The sequence below is a fragment of the Phoxinus phoxinus genome (genome assembly GCF_949152265.1).
Source record: "Phoxinus phoxinus genome assembly, chromosome: 18".
Classification (NCBI taxonomy): domain Eukaryota; kingdom Metazoa; phylum Chordata; class Actinopteri; order Cypriniformes; family Leuciscidae; genus Phoxinus; species Phoxinus phoxinus.
The window spans coordinates 23,264,770-23,281,499 of NC_136893.1; the positions used below are offsets into that span (position 1 = coordinate 23,264,770).

Genomic DNA, 16,730 nt, shown 5'->3' on the forward strand with positions numbered 1-16,730 from the left:
GTTAACTGAGTCGCCCAATAGGCAGGAAAGAGATACAGGATACGGGAGATATCCTTCTCCATGATGTCAGTGAGATTAAGCCACAGATGTCTCTCCGTAGCGACCATAGCACCCATGGAATGGCCGATGCCGCGGGCATTTGCTTGTTCATACACAGAGACAAATCTGTGGCTCGGTGCAGCTCTGCAAACACTTCCTCACTGACGTTTCCCTCACATATGCTCTTTAAGCAGGTCCGCCTGGTACGCCTGCAACACCGCCACGGTGTGCAGGGCAGCACCAGCCTGACCCGGCACTTGAAGAGCCTACCCCACCATTGAAGATGTAATTATGCATGGTCTGGAGGGAAGTGCAGTCTTTTTCAGTGATGATGCGCTGCCAGGGGAGAGATAGCCCATGAACACCACTTCAACCTGGGGCATCATCTTATAACCCTGTGCCTTCTCACCAATGATAGTTGAATATACTGACTTCAAAGACACCGGAGGAATACGGTTTGTTCCATAGTTTGTCTTGGAGATCTTGAAAGAAGGGGAGGGACCATCTCTCTGGTGCATCCCCTTGGCCACCAAACATAAATGTACTGTCTAACTTCGATCGTCTGGGTGTCTCTTGTTCCTGTGGCAAGTCTAACTGAAGACTGTCCACAGCGGGAGTGACTACCTCGAGTAGCTCATCGTTTGAACTGTCATCATGAGAGGACCTCTCAGAGGCAGCGCAATCGACATCCTTTTTCCCAAGACAACTTGTGTCCTCAGCCCGGTCTGAAGAAAAGCCAAGGCGCGCTCCAGAAGCGGGCTCAAGGACCTCATGCTCTGGTGAGAGAGCAAGAGAAAGGGGAGGACCCATCTCCAGCTCTTCAGCCAGATCGACACGCAAGCCCCATCAAAGGCTGGGGCAGAGCACTTTGATGGGAAATGACTCGCATGGCTCATACTCTGTGTCGTCGAGGGCTTCCACAGCGTGCTTTTCCCCCAGACACTGAATATAAAAAGCATGCGGATAATCATCCGAAATGGGCCGTGAGCAGGGTGGCACGCATTTCTTTGATTCTCTTGACATGATTCTCTCTCTCTTTTTTTCATTCTTTAATTACATATCAGAGAAAGAGGAAGAGAGTGAGAAAAGTATTTTTCCTGCTTGACAAAACTACTAGCAAAAGGGATAGTTTGAGAAGAGGTTTGAATAGCACAACCAGCACACAATGCGGTTCTGAAGACAAAGGAACCTGACGTTGAACCTGATGAGGTTATTTAATGGGTTTGCCACAAGTGTTCACAACCGGTCAAACAAAGATGTTTAGTCAAAATCAAGCGCAGCATTGAGAGTAGCTTTTGAAAGGAAACGGACATGTTTTTAAAACATATGCAAATAATAACTTTCAATGACAAAGAACTGCAATCTCACGTGAGACGTGAGATGTTTTGTTAGTTTTTGACAGAGTATTAGAAGCACAAGCTGTAAAATCAAATCACTACTCTGGATAGCCGGACGGGGAGCAGCAGCTCATTTGCATTTAAAGATACAGTACATGCATGAAAACAACATGTTTTGCTTTAACTCAAAAATGTCTTGTAAATCTAGTAAAAACGGCCATAATAGGTCCTCTTTAATATTTCCATCTCAAGTCTGAGATATGAAGGAGCAACCCCAATAAACCAATATAAAAAAATAATAATAATACTTTTTTTTTTTTTTACATTTTATTGACATTTTTTCTCCTGTCTGAGAGCACCAGTGTGTAACAGGTCGTTTTTAGGATGAATAATGTCTGTCAGCCACAGAGGGGGCGTCAGAGAGCAAACACACAGCAGGGTCATGAGGTAGTGCTGTTCCTTTAACATCTCACAGCTCGTAGTTTATATTCACTTCCCTCACTGTTTGCCCCACCCTAAGCTCCTGCACTAAAGTTTGACACAGACCCTCCACCGCTGCATGTGTTAGGACAGAAGAAGCTGGTCTTATTCCCACAGTCTGTTGGACTGTAGATTTTCTGTTCATATCCACATACCTACCAACGATCACTTCAGGTAAGAAGCTCTTCACAATGTATTATTTTGTCCCTACATGCTTTTTCCGCATCTCTTGTGCAATGGCTCTGCAAACTTGTGTGCAGATCATGAGGCTTTTTGAGGTTTTGGTTTCCAGGAATTCTTTAAATTCTTTAAATTCTGAGCTGACAAAATTCCTGGCAGAGAATATGCAACTTTTACCTTTACTTATATAAGTCCAATTCTTCTCTTTCACAGTTACAAACTACAACTAACTTTTCTAATCTGAAATCTGGAATGTGACTTGTCTAGTCTTGTTTTCAAAAATAACTGTACTCTAAAAATCATTCAGTCTGAGAAGGAACAAGTTGACCAAGATTCTCAAAAAGAAGACCTAGACTTTTAAATGAGCTTTTATTTAAAACTTGTGTGCTATGTTGAAAATCCTTTACCTAATTTGGTGTTCTTGGTCTTTTAAACTGAATGATAAATCTCACATTATGCCATATTATCACCAAATATGGGATTCAATATTTTTGTCAACTTGTTTTCTTTCAGTTAGCACAGGTTATGTATTTTTTTTGGTAACTAATTGAGTGTAGGCCTCATTGATCTGAGCTTATGCGTTAACATAGATATTCATAACATAATGAAAGATTTATAAGCAATCTGTTTGTAGGCCGGTCACTTTTGACCCGGAACACCAAAAGTGTAACAAGGTTGGAAAAAATATTTAAAGTTGGAGCATACTTGTTATACCCTGTGTGAGTAAGTAAGTTTACAATTTTTTTTTCAGCGTTGAGCTATATAGCCAATCACAAACATATCTGTTGATCACTTGCATGCAATGGCCAATCAGAGGTGTTTAAGTTAGCAATGAACAAAAACCCTGATGTTTTGAGCGATAAGTGGATTCTGAGTCCTGCATGCTCACAAATGATATCTCATTATAGCAAAATTATGTAAACAGGAGATTCATTGTGCAGTCAGCTTCATTTATTGTAATAGAACTTTGTGAGATCGCAATGATCTAAGATGAGTGGCCGCTTTTCCATGATTATAAAGGTGTTCTTTGCATGCTTTCTGCCATGCCAAATCCCACATTCAGTATGCTTGCTTTTCTGTTAAAATTAACAGTGGTTTGTGAAAATAGATGCTCAGATAACAATTAATTTATCAGGAGTGTTTATGCTGGGCTGTGTATGTTTTGCGGTGACTGAACTGAAACTATTTTAAGGAAATGTAAATATGTTTCGAAAGGGTAAGCGCATCTCCTATCTTTATCCTGGAGTTAGTTCACCCACCACCTATGGCCCTATACTTACAATAGTTGTGTGTTTTTGTAAAATATTGCTGTTTCTTTGGTTGGTTGGAGTTTAGACCTTATCTGGGTTCATGGCTTTTGTGGGTGAGCTTGGAGACATATGACTTTGGCTTTCCCCATATGTAAATGAAAATAATACAGTGCGGATTAAATTGTAGAACTGAGAATTATGATATCACATGAAGTGTGAAGTAGATTAAATCAAGATTCAACTGAGACCATTGCTTCAAAAAATAATATCACAGTGTTAGCATAAATAATACTGTCAAACGTCCTCGAGTCTGGCTTTGTTTATAGTCTGGCCAATTTATCAAACTTCCTATGACCTTCTGATGCATCATCAGAGAAGCACGTAGTTTTGCAATAGGAAGGAAATGGCCATAAGAGAGCATTCAGTCTCTGTATTACTATACTAGAGAACGTTATCTGCATGATGTGTGGCTGTGTGTCATTTCCTCACATCCATGAAAACCCAACGTGTTTGGAGTCAGGGGCCGGAGTTAGTGTTTAGACTGGAGACATCAGAACTATGCAGGAATGTCTCGATTACAACCAAAAAGCCCTTTTATGGACAAAATCAATGAGACATTTCCCAGCAATTACAGAAGATCAGAGGCACATGATTCACTGTCAATGTATAGGCTTATTGTTGGCAACATAACACTTGTTTTGTGTCGCTGTCTCAACGCAGGCTTTGAATAAAAGTTATGACTGCTGCGTTTTTACACTTCAATACTGATCTGCTCTTCACTAGAATGCAGCCTAAATGCATCCACTCCGCTCAGATTTTGATGGTTGACACATAAATAAAACAGGCAGTGTGCCAAAGATGTAGGCAACAGGGTAGTTGTGGGTGCACATAAACTCTTTACACTGAATTTATGCCTACACAGAAGAAAGCCTTGTAGGATCTGCTTCTGTGCGGTTTGTGTTGTTAGTCTGGTCGTTTGATGAGAAAGAGTTGCAATAAAAGCTTTAAGAACTGTAGCAGTGGATGCGCTGTTGGAACTGAGGAAGAACTGATGGAGGCAAGGTTCGATCTTTAATTGACCAATCAGATTGGTCAGAGAGCGCGTGCACGCAACAGGAAGTGCGCATGTCTAAAAAAAAATACCAAAGTGCAGTGGCCTTAATGCACACACTATCTTGAATACCCCATCGGAGCAATATTTAAAGCTAAGCGTATCCCATCATGCATTAGATTCGGGAAATCGCATGCCCCAAAATCATGATAAAAACATTGCACTGTAAATTAAATCAATTAGATATTGCATATCTTTTGGTACAAAGTAATTTTATTGGTGCAAAGATGATAGGTGTAGTGAATATAATGGGTAGACGCTCAGTCTAGGTGCTAATTCTGGGTTTATCACCAGGTTTGTCGGGTTTAAACACTCGGGTGTGTCGCCCAGAACACCACTTAAGGCCAAATATTCCGAGTATGAAATGAAGAGCTGTGAGATAGTTCTTATTCTGTTTATTTGTTCCTCTTTCATGTGTGAGTTTGAGTGTGAGTGTAATTCTGAGTGTGGTTTCTATAAAGAGAGAAACAAAATAGGCTACAAATGAATAAAGGAAACATATGCATACACTCATTCCTCCTTAAGCACTAATATACATTACCAAACATAAAATAAACAATAGTCAAAATATGACTTACTCTAATGTAAGCAGAGAGAAAGGATTCAAACACTTATTATATGGGATTCTCAGATTTTTCTACCTTTGGCTACCCTGTTACAAGCACTGAATAAACGGGAGTGAACGTGAAACATAAAGCACAATATGGTCAACTGTACTAAATAATAGCAACACTAACATAACTTTGGGGCCTTTTCTACAATAGGCTTTGTGTATTTTGTACAACATTAGCATTTGTATCACTTAATTATGAGCACCACAATTTTAAATAGTGTTTTCTGTTACATAGGGACTACTGACTAGACATTAAGAAGTTTATTTTCTAAAAGCTCTGTAAACACTTGCATTTTTGCAATACTATAATTGTGTCCCATCAGGTAATCAAAAGTTCCACACACACTTGCGGTCTTCGCTCCTACTTGAACACTTGGGCCAAATACAGGAAATACGTCATGTGTAGACAAGTGGTCAAGTGCAAAGACAGCAAATGTGGGTGGGTATTTGGAAAGGCCCTCAAGCTGTTTATTCATTTACAGCTTAAAAATAACAGAACGTGAAAATGACGAATCTAATGAAGGAAATAAATATAAGATGGAGGAAAATGTGTGAATCATGCTTTTGCGTTTTCTCGTGAAGTTCAAGCTGTACTCTGGAGTCACAACAAGTATGTGCTTTTGAAAGTCCGAGTATCAAAGCTGCCCTGTTTCAGATTTCAGACCTACATACCTTACTAATCTCAATGCCTTTTTTGGCATGATATTTCTCTTATGGTCTGACTTTTCTCTTATGGTCTGATCACTTTAATGCAAAGTTATCTTTTTTTTCAATGCTAAATTCCAACTATAATTGCATACATAATATACAGAACTTTAGGACTTCTCATTGACCTCAATTGTTTTTACCTTCGAAAGCATGAGATCCCACCCTCCCTTCAGAGCGTCTCTAAAGCCACGGCTCCTCCAAAACACATGAACACACAGCAGATTCTGCAAAGCCTCACGAGACGGCGTTAAACTACCTCATGTCTCACAGCACATAACATTACAATAATAAATAACATAAACAACTTAAAGGGGTGGTTCAGGATTTTGGACATCGGACCTCATTTTCATGTTAGCCTAGTTGTTATTCATCAGTGGAGACAGTTTTCAAAAATTGTCATCCAGTCCTTCCAATTGCATAGTTCGCTGATGCTAGGCTAGCGCGAGTCAACGGTATCTGCTAGCCTGCCATTAAAAACTGTTTTACCCACTCCACAGTACACCAAAATCAAATAAATTATAACGCCAGACTGTCGATATAAATGTCTGTTGAGAGAATAATGTTAGAAATCAAAGTACCCTTTCATTGCATTGCAATAGTTATACTTTGTTCCCTGTATTTATTAGCACAGTCTACAGCAGCGGCGGAGTGATATTAAGTTACCTAGGCAACCGAGAGAGTCTCCTCATGACGCAAGTGTATTTACCTGCCGCTGACACTCATCACTACAGAAGCAGAGTATATATTTCACTAAGAAATCAACATAGGACTATGGCCACGTTTGAAAGCCATGCCAATGTTTCAGACTTTGGAGTCGAGGAATGTGTTTTATTCAACGAACCGTACATGTATGAGCCGGAATACACAGATGAAGAACTAATCGAGATGGATGCTAAAAGGGCAGAAATTGAACTGTAATGTTATCTCCACTAACGCTGTCATTGTCATTCTTTCAGTTATTAAAGGGACTAGCTTCATAGATAGCTTTAGTAGCCTAACAAAAGTTATTACCTGTTCATCTGCTGTTGGTGCATATGGAAAGACGGCTGGAACTGCATTCCTTGTCAGTGACTTATGAACGTTTCGATTATGGGGTTTTTCAAAGTCGTCTGGTCTACAAATTCGCAACTTTAATAGTCTCTGCCGGTGTCTCGTTGTCCAAGCCAGCAGAAATAAGCCACAGTTGGTTCCTTTCTGGATCTCTCAATGGAAATTTGTGGAAACTTTTTGCATGACCATCTATTTGGTTTATTTTTACAATTTCGAAATGCACAACGAATCACCATGTTGCCAATTCCTTAGTTTACAATCGAATGTTTTTCAATATCGTTGTTCAAGGCTACTACTAGCTAGCTAGACGTCCCGACTGTAGTGCGCTTCTGTTCTGTGTTTACTTTTCGGCGCAGTACTACTAACCGGAGCAAAGTAAAATTCTGCCGCTGCTGAGAAACTAGTTCCTGTAAATGTAATGCGATCATTGAGATGTAAGAGACCGGTACTTTGATTTCTAACATTATTCTCTCAATAGACATTTACATCGACAGTCTGGCGTTATAATATATTTGCTTTTGGTGTACTGTGGAGTGGGTAAAACTGTTTTTAATGGCAGGCTAGCACTTACCGTTGACTCGCGCTAGCCTAGCATCGGCGAACTATGCAACTAGAAGAACTGGATGACATTTTTTGAAAACTGTCTCCACTGATGAATAACAACCAGGCTAACTTGAAAATGAGGTTTGATGTCCAAAATCCTGAACCACCCCTTTAAAGACCTGTACCACCTGACTGCTGCAGATTTATTTCAGCGTTGATAAGTGTTGACATAGAAACACATAAATCCAAGCCTGAGGATGTGAACGTCACGGGTTGCCATCTTGTAAATGCGGTGACATGGTGTGAACGCAGCATAAACTTGTTGTTTTGGTTCAGGAGAAACATTAAAGAAGACTGCTGTCTGTTTGCGTGCTACGGAACACACTGATGATAACGTATGTCTGCGCGAGCAGGCGTGTAGGACATCAAATGCAATGATTGGAAGAACGTTTTGTTTTTATGAAGTGCCAACTAGTCTCTCCCCTGTGAAGGATCCCTTTACCACTCTACAGATAAAGCGTTGTCGGGATAATTTCGGTTTCGCGTATCTACCCCGAAGTGATACAATTCTGTCTAAATTTTTAAGGTCAGACAAGTATTTTGTTAAGGCTTGGTTTGTAGGGAATTACAAACATGCGCACATATATTCAAATGCCCACAACTATAGAATTAATTCTTAATGCGCACGTGAGCGCCATCAGCGTTTCTCACAGGTTCGCGTTTAAAGTCTGTTTAGAGAGAACGGTGTCGTCTTAGCGGTCTCTAATTTAATAACTAATGATCGTTGCGACGGAAGTGAATCAATCAAAACTAACTTTAGCTGGAAAATATCTTTATTCAAGAAACGCTTTAAAGCCAAAACAATCTCTGTTACCTTAAATTATCCGTTTATCACTGTAAAGCCGATTTGAAACAATCTACATTGTCAAAAGCGCTATATAAATGAAGATGACTTGACTTGACTTGTTTTTATCCTGAGACTTCCATAGAAGATAAATGTACAGGTTTCAATATTTTGACCCCTACTATTATTGATTGTTATCAGGATGTGAAGAGAGTTTCCAATATAACAAAAAGTGTTTATACATTGCAATGCATTTTCTGGATTTGAATTAAAACCCTACTGTATGTTGTTTTTACTGAGGGGACCAATGGGAGGTCCACAAAAGTAGGTGATTTCAGGACACATGTTGTGAGCTACTCTGCTGTGTGTGTGTTTCAGGATGCCTCTTGGGGGTGGAAACAAATGTGGCTGCTGCCAGAAAACGGTGTACTTTGCAGAGGAAGTGCAGTGTGAAGGACGGAGCTTCCACAGATCCTGCTTCCTGTGCAGTAAGTCCTGCGCTCTTTCCTGTGTCCAGTGCCATGACTCGAGTCCACACAGATCAGCATGGTTAACAAAGTTTACCGAAGGCATTATTAATACATAATTTGTCTGTTAATAATTAGCATCTTTTGTACAATAGCAGGCACAACACATTGCACTAAAAGAAAAAAACTATGCCAGAATGCTTTTAAGAATGCTTTATAAAGAGCAAACTAACTTGATTGTTTCATAGTTTACATATTGCACAATAAAACGCTTGCTTTTTGTTGAAGGAGAAGTACTTCTGTGTGTGTGTGAAAAAGCAGTACACTAATAATAGGAACATATCCATGTCATAAAATTGGATTGATATCACAGACTGTCTTGTTCAAGGACAAAATAAGGGTTAGTTCACCCAAAAAAAAAAAATTCTGTCATTAATTATTCACCCTCATGTCATTCCAAACCCGTAAGACTTTCTTTCATCTTCAGAACACAAATGAAGATCTTGAAAGTGGTAGTTGCGTAGGCTGTCAATGCCTCAAAAATATATCTATATTTGTTCTGAAGATGAACGAAGGTCTTACGGGTTTGGGATGACATGAGGGTGAGTAATTAATGACAGAATTTACATTTTTGGGTGAACTAACCCTTTAACATCTAGCTGAATTCATAACATTACAATTAATTATTACTTACTTTTTTCTTACATTTAAAACATGACTTGGGGGAATTAAACTACTTCTAATTCTGGATAGTGTGTGAATCAGGCAGGTGGTAAGAGCAGTATTTGTCCAACAGTTTCAGACTTCTATGTGAAGTAAAGGCTGTTTTCTGGCGCCCTCTTCTGTTTGTATTTATAAACCACTTTATAATGTATAATATTACCCTGCGTTGGGCCCTCAAAGGAATCTGCATTCCAGACAGACTGTCGGCAGGGGAGGACGCAAATCAAATCCCCTTTAATAAAAAACTCAAACACAGGACCCTGCCAAGTTCAAGACAAAGCTAGGATTGCAAAATTCACTAGTACAGTATAGTGTCTATCGATCTACTCTGTCGAAATATAAGAAAGCAATTGTACAATTATTTTCTAATATACAACAAAACATATTAATAGTTTCTCATCTAAATAATACATATCTTTCTAACAATCATATATTATATGATATCCTCCCACTCAACACACTTGATCTCCTATATTGCCTAAAGCAACCGGTTACTGAGGTCGAAATCTTGAAGCTAAAGGTCACTGCAGAACACTTTTATCTATGTTTGTTTTGTCAAATTCACTCATCCTCCTCATTTCAGTGGTGTGCAGGAAAAATCTAGACAGCACTACAGTGGCCGTCCATGAGAATGAGATCTACTGCAAGGCCTGTTACGGCAAAAAATACGGGCCCAAAGGCTACGGCTACGGCGGTGGGGCAGGAACTCTGAGCATGGACAAAGGAGAGTCGCTGGGCATTAAACCCGAGGAGTAAGAAAAACACTCCTGCTTTGCATTTTGATACTTAAATTTAACTCCATATTTTATTCTAGTCTTGCAAGATCAGACTTTTGACTATCCGAGTGTACACTCTAGCTTATTCTGGCCAATAACCGCTCACTATACAGAATGGAAAGGGTCTGACTGATATATAAGGCAAAGCAACCAACTACTTTATATGTCTTGAATGCTCTGCTTGGATGTTCTGCTATAAATGCCTTCCATTTAGAGCATCAAGCTGCTCTTTCAATGATTTGGACTATAGCACACAAGTTGTAAAGACCACTTGTAATATTATAATACCTTTATGGCTTTTTGCCCTTTATAGAGCTTGACAGCTCTTGGTACCCATCCACTTTCATTGAATGGAAAAGAGCACCGTGAACATTCTTCAAAACAACTTTTTTTGTGTTCCACAAGACAATGAGTGTCAGACAGATTTGGAATGTTATAGCCAATACAGAAATGTAATATATGTGACATATATGTCCCTATATCGCTAGTGACGCCGTCATATATGCTAAATATAAGACAATATATTGCTATCACATATATACATGTATCTATATGTTGATATAGGTTTTTAACATATATAAATTTGAGTATATTGACATATTAATATGATGTATATGATTATTATTTATATAATACTGTATGTTTTGACCATATATGTCACCGATATGTTTAATATATGCCAAACTATTATTACTACTATTTAACTATTTATTTCAAGTCTACATATCCACATTTCATTTCAATTTCTATCTCATTTTCAAATCTTTTAAAAATAACATTTATTATTTATTATTATTTTACCTAGTCTTTACCAGCTCATAAAAACAAAACAAAAATACTTCACAAATTCTATTTAAAAACTGATAATTATATATGTGACATGTATATAAAAAAACACTATTATACATAAAATATATGGGCTGGTTTTATATGTCAATTGTTCCATTTTCTAATAGGTCATATATATTTTATATATGTGGATATGTTTAATATATGTTTATTTCATATGTGTACATATATTACATTTCCTTATCGGAGTATCAAGGAATTAAACATTTTGTGCTGGCAATACAGCAAACTGTGGCCAACCTTGTGACTGTTCATCCTCTGATTCTTGCGTTCTGTGTCTCTTGAATGCAGGCCTCAAGAGCACCGGCCCACCAACAACCCCAACACATCCAAGTTTGCTCAAAAGTTTGGCAGCTCTGATGTTTGCCCACGGTGTAGCAAGGCCGTCTACGCGGCTGAAAAAGTCATAGGGGCAGGAAATGTAAGCCGAAAGCAGAAGCGGCAGGAGGAAACGCAGTGGTGGTGCACCAAAATTAAATAAGCCACCATGTATGGTTCTGTAAGCTTTGGACATGGTCTTCATTGAGCGACTGTTATCTTCCTTCCTCTGCAGGCATGGCACAAGGGTTGTTTCCGGTGTGCGAAATGTGGAAAGGGGCTGGAATCCACAACTTTAGCTGACAAGGATGGAGAAATCTTCTGCAAGGGTAGAGTATCCAATATTATCCTGTTTCTTTTTAGTGGTTCTTGGCAAGCAACCAGCTAGAAACCACACAGAACAACCTAGCAAAGGCATAATGCACTAAAAAAAACGTTCAGAAAATGTTAGCAATGGCATCGCGAGAAGGGCTGGGTTGAAAATATTGTTGAATACATTTTATTGAATCTTCATTATAAAGAACCGATATCGATTCTTAAATCCTCAGATCAATCTTTCAGTCTAAAATGTTTTAAGGTAAACTTGCTCCCTTCCAAAAATCGCAGTAAGCTTTGTGCTTTGTTACTTTTGATATGAAGCAAAGTCTCTGCTTTCAAATTCTTTGAGTTTTATCACATCATTCAAACAATAAATACCGTTTTGGCATGCTTTAATGTCACTGTTGCCCCCTCAGTTCAAGCGAAACAAATCGTCTCTTCCTCTTTAACACTAGATATCACAAAACAAACATGAATAAACAGTAGAACTTACTGAAATATATAATGTCTCATGTAATTACTCAAAACGGCAGATTTGTAGTCATAAAAAAAAAACACAGCATAACGTTGTCGAGTAGTTCCATTTCCCTCAGGAAAGCCAGTTTTGTCCATAAATCTGATAGTTAGCAAGAAAAATTAACTCTATTGAGGAGCATTTATAAATAAATGCAGTATATTCGATTTTTAGTATATTTTTAATCTGCGAGTGATGTCTCCTCTTTGAATAAATCTCATGAGTCTAAATAATTTTTTCTCAAAAGTTGACATAAAAACTGCCTTATTTGCTATTTAAATGTTTAACTTGATTTGTAATTTAGCGTTTGTGTATTATTAATGTACAATCTGAAAGGGTTTCATTGTAGTTTACAGCATTAGTTTGTTTTCCTTAAGAAAAAAGTACACTGTCCCTGATACATATGTCACGGGAGTGACTAGGACCGGAATTTTTCTTTTTTTTCTCTTTGAGACACCCCGCGCTGATTGCGGGTGATTGGCCGCACCTGTGGGTGGAGAGCAAAGACACGAGTGATGATTCAAGGGAGAGACATAAAAGCAGTTGTTTTACAGGAGTCAGGGGGAAGTTGAGCCCCGGGGAGCGGAGTGGAGGCCCGGTGAAAAGCCCAGTGAAAAGCCCGGTGCAGCGAGCGAGCGAGTGCAACGATGGTTTGGAGACAGCGAAACTGAGGGAGTAAGGAGCTACGAAAATGAGTAACTGTTTGGAAGATAAGTGACCAGCTTTATGTTGTGGGGAAAGTGATTAAGGAAGAAAAACCATTGACTTTGTTGCGAGACTGACAAGCTTTGTTTGTTCACTATATGCCAGCCATCGGCCTGTATTAAAATGCCTTTCTGAGCCCGAACACTGTCCTATTTTGGGGATTTTGAGTGATACTGCTGCGTCTGCTGAACTTTTCACGAGTGACAGGAGTGATACTGCTGTGATTGCACGTGTGGGGCTGATTACAGTGTTTGAAGCAAGAGAAATAGTGCACCAACAACATGTCGACTGGCTGTGAACCCGTGAGTACCCTTCACTAATCCCTGAAGATACACTGACTTTCCTGAACGTCTCTTCTCTCTATGCCGCACGCAGTAGAGCATCTAAGCTGAGTTACTACTGCTGAAATTCTCCTCATGAGTGTATTCTACGGAGAGCACGCTGACTTCACCGAACGTCTTCCCTCCTGATGCTGCAACGCTAGAGAAGCACCTGTGCCGAGCCTACCACTGGATGGAAGTCCCCCCCCCCTGTGAGTACATTCTCTCGAGTCCATGCTGGACCTATTGAACTCTCCTTCCTTTTCCTGTGTTAAGCACAGCGAAGCCACTGAGTGGAGCGGCTGAACGGAGCCATCGAACGAAGCCACTGAGTGGAGCGGCTGAACGGAGCCATCGAACGAAGCCACTGAGTGGAGCGGCTGAACGGGGCCATCGAACGAAGCCACTGAGTGGAGCGGCTGAACGGAGCCATCGAACGAAGCCACTGAGTGGAGCGGCTGAACGGAGCCATCGAACGAAGCCACTGAGTGGAGCGACTGAACGGAGCCATCGAACGAAGCCACTGAGTGGAGCGGCTGAACGGAGCCATCGAACGAAGCCACTGAGTGGAGCGGCTGAACGGAGCCATCAAATGGAGCCACTGAGCCGTTGCACCCCACTACATGCTCATTTGAATAAATATACATTTTAACTGTTCCTCTGTGTCTGTCTCTCCTCTTGTGCCGCGGGGTAGCTCCTCAGGGTGGTGTGGTAGCTCGGGGGTGTCGGTTGGCTGGTTGCTACGGCGACACCGCACCCCCGGCCTGTGACACATACATCCTAATCATAATCATATCAAATCAAGAGCTTACTGTAAAAAAAATACATAATCAGCAAGTCACGACAACATATGTTTTTACATTACTTTAACTAATCAAAAAATAAGTTAAGCAATTTTCAACTTTATTTTATAAGATATATACATGATTCAACTCATTTTTAAAACTTTTTTTACAGTGTGAATTTCAATTGATTTGTGAAATCTGTGTCAATACTCTGCCCTAATAGCCCCTAGAATCATAGTGTCGAGAACACCACTCGTATTCAAAATATGTACCATTGTAAAGGTGTCACATTAACTTCCTCGTCTTGTGCCCTACACAGGTTGCTATGCCAAAAGCTTTGGACCAAAAGGCTTTGGATATGGTCAAGGTGCTGGGGCGCTGTCACACACTCAATAGATTCCCTACACCACAACCTTCCCAATACATTCCCCATTGTGAGCATAGAAGCAGCTGAACACCTCCTGCTCATATATACGTGAATGCATGTTAGCGTCTTCAAAAAAGAAACTGGCGTCAGTCGAGAAGGAAACCGCAGATGCTTCTGTCTAATTCTTAAACAAGACGACACATTCGACGCTTCGACACATTCCACAAGACATCATGTCATTGTCTTAAACTCATAAACATCTCTTCTTAACTCTCGAACACTGCCAAATGCTTGGGAGAATGTCAAGTATGTAAACAGAACATGGGATTAACACGTAATCTGCTCACCTAAGATGATCACTCGAGGTTTAGTGGAACCTGAGCTGTGCTGTTACGTCAGTATTGCTCTGCTTTTGTACGGTCTGTTCTGGAACGGATCTGCATATCCAGTTTATAGTTGACCACATGCTTCTTTGAGCTTTAATCACTGTAAAGAATGTTCCTTTCAGCTCTACTAAAGCATGAATGATTCACAAGCACTTCCTGGCTAAAGATGCACTAATTTTGAATTCACTGTCAGTGGAAAATATACCACATATGCGTTCTGCACGGAAATAGAAGTAAAAGTATACAAATATGCAACATGTTTGAGTCTTTTCTTATTTGTGTCCATTAAACGGAATAGTTGGTGAATGTAAATGTTTAAAATAGTTATAAAAATGAATGTGCCTTGCAAGTAAGCAGTGCTATTTTTGGTGTGTATTTCTAGCAGAGAGTATTTCTTACAAATTATTTTTGATATCACAGAAATATCAAATTATATTAAATATCAAATATATTTGTAGAAGAGTGTGTTACCTGTCAACATCTGGGACACAGTCAAGTTGGCCTTTTTGTGAAAAATGTTAATGATATAGTTACTATTTTTGGTATCACTCATGAGGAAAAAAACATCATTGGTTTTTAATAATTTATTTTGTTTACACTGGATGATGTACACTACCATTCAAACATTTGGGGTCAGTAGGTTTTTAAAAGAAATCTATTAAATTGAAACAGTCTGCATTAATTTGATCAAAAACAGTAAAATATTCTTACGATTTAAACTAACTGTTTTCTATGTAATTTATTCCTGTTATCAAAGCAGAATTTTCAGCATCATTACTCCAGTCTTCAGTGTCACATGATCCTTCAGAAATCATTATAATATGATGATTTGCTGATTATTTCAATGTTGAAAATTAGGCTACTAATTAAAGGGGTGGTATAATTCCCTATTCACAATATGTAAAATACATCGTTGATGTGCCCAGAGTGTGTGTGTGAAGTTTTAGCACAAAATACCCCACAGCTATTGTTATATAACATGTTAAATTTGTCACTTTTTGAGGGTGAGCAAAAACGCACTGTTTTGTGTCTGTCCCTTTAAATGCAAATGAGCTGCTGCTCCCGGCACAGGGGGTGGAGCTACAACAGCTTGCACTCACACAGACATGCACTGAAAATTTCAAAAACTTTTAGCCTTTTATGTTCAAACCGGAGTCAGACAATGATGGAGAGACTCAAGAAGAAGTGACAACATGTAGAAGCAACTGGACATTTCTGAATGGTTAGTTGATGAATTTATGTAGCTGATGTGGAGTTATCTTCTAGTCATTAATTAGCATATTCTGTCTTGATAATCTATAAATCGTGTTCCGGGGGCGGAGTTTATGTAAATATTGGGGTTGGTGATGTCACTAACCCGTGAGGAATGTCGTGTAGTCCCTATCAGCCGTTTGTTGTAGTCCTTTAAAAAACTATTTATTTAAAAGCAAATATCTCCCTTTGCTTTGAAATTTGAGCGTTGTAACTTTGCAGATGTTTATGCTCAAACAGCAACATTACACACTAACTAAAGTTAGAAAAGTGAAATCATGATCAACCACCCCTTTAGTTCACCCAAAAATGACTTTAAGTAAATTACCCCATAATTTACTCACCATCAATCCATCCAAGTATATTACTCTCTTCTTTCAGCCAAACACAATCCGAGTTATATAAAAAATATATTTTTATATATAAAAACATTCCTAGCTTTATAATGGGAGTGAGTAGAGCCTGAGTTTTTACAAAAAAAGTGCATCCCTCCATCATAAAAGTAATCCATATGTATCCAGTGGGTTAAAGGCCTTTCTGAAGTGAAGGAATGCGTTTTTGTAAGAGAATCCCTATTTATAACTTTATCAATTATAAGCACTGCTTCCGGTAACGGGCGTACAGTCTAGTTCGGCGGAAGAGTGACCTATCCCTTTAATATACCATTTACGAGTCCGCGTCTTTTGATTTTCAATACTTGACTAAACATTCACCAAACGTTCAATTGGTCAAATTAATTTTTCCTTCAAAACTCTTATTGTCTGCAGATTCGACATGTATCAAGGTTCTCTGCATT

The 16,730-nt window shown here is 39.2% G+C and overlaps 1 protein-coding gene across 3 annotated transcripts; it reads left to right on the forward strand.

Moving 5' to 3' along the window:
* The first annotated feature begins 1,782 nt into the window (after window positions 1–1,782).
* On the forward strand, window positions 1,783–15,452 carry csrp1a (cysteine and glycine-rich protein 1a). 3 transcript variants are annotated; one of them, XR_013794910.1, is made up of 7 exons: window positions 1,847–2,030; window positions 8,534–8,643; window positions 9,929–10,097; window positions 11,262–11,391; window positions 11,524–11,617; window positions 12,675–13,127; window positions 13,201–13,802. XR_013794910.1 is itself a non-coding variant. In XM_079589045.1 (6 exons), the coding sequence occupies exons 2-6, from the start codon at window positions 8,535–8,537 to the stop codon at window positions 12,797–12,799; spliced, it is 627 nt and encodes a 208-aa protein (XP_079445171.1). In that variant the 5' UTR covers window positions 1,783–2,030; window position 8,534; the 3' UTR covers window positions 12,800–13,802. The 3 variants fall into 3 exon arrangements, 2 of the variants coding, with proteins under 2 accessions (XP_079445171.1, XP_079445172.1); XM_079589045.1 differs by having other exon boundaries at window positions 1,783–2,030; window positions 12,675–13,802; XM_079589046.1 differs by lacking the exons at window positions 12,675–13,127; window positions 13,201–13,802 and adding an exon at window positions 14,250–15,452 and having other exon boundaries at window positions 1,798–2,030.
* The last annotated feature ends 1,278 nt before the right edge of the window (window positions 15,453–16,730 follow it).

What these genes read in the sequence shown, in the direction of transcription:
- csrp1a (XM_079589045.1), top strand. Translation starts at nt 8,535, where the DNA reads ATGCCTCTTGGGGGTGGAAACAAATGTGGCTGCTGCCAGAAAACGGTG. An exon ending in CAGATCCTGCTTCCTGTGCA is followed by an intron (nt 8,644 to 9,928) that starts GTAAGTCCTGCG and finishes TCCTCATTTCAG; the next exon opens with TGGTGTGCAGGAAAAATCTA. An exon ending in CTGGGCATTAAACCCGAGGA is followed by an intron (nt 10,098 to 11,261) that starts GTAAGAAAAACA and finishes TCTTGAATGCAG; the next exon opens with GCCTCAAGAGCACCGGCCCA.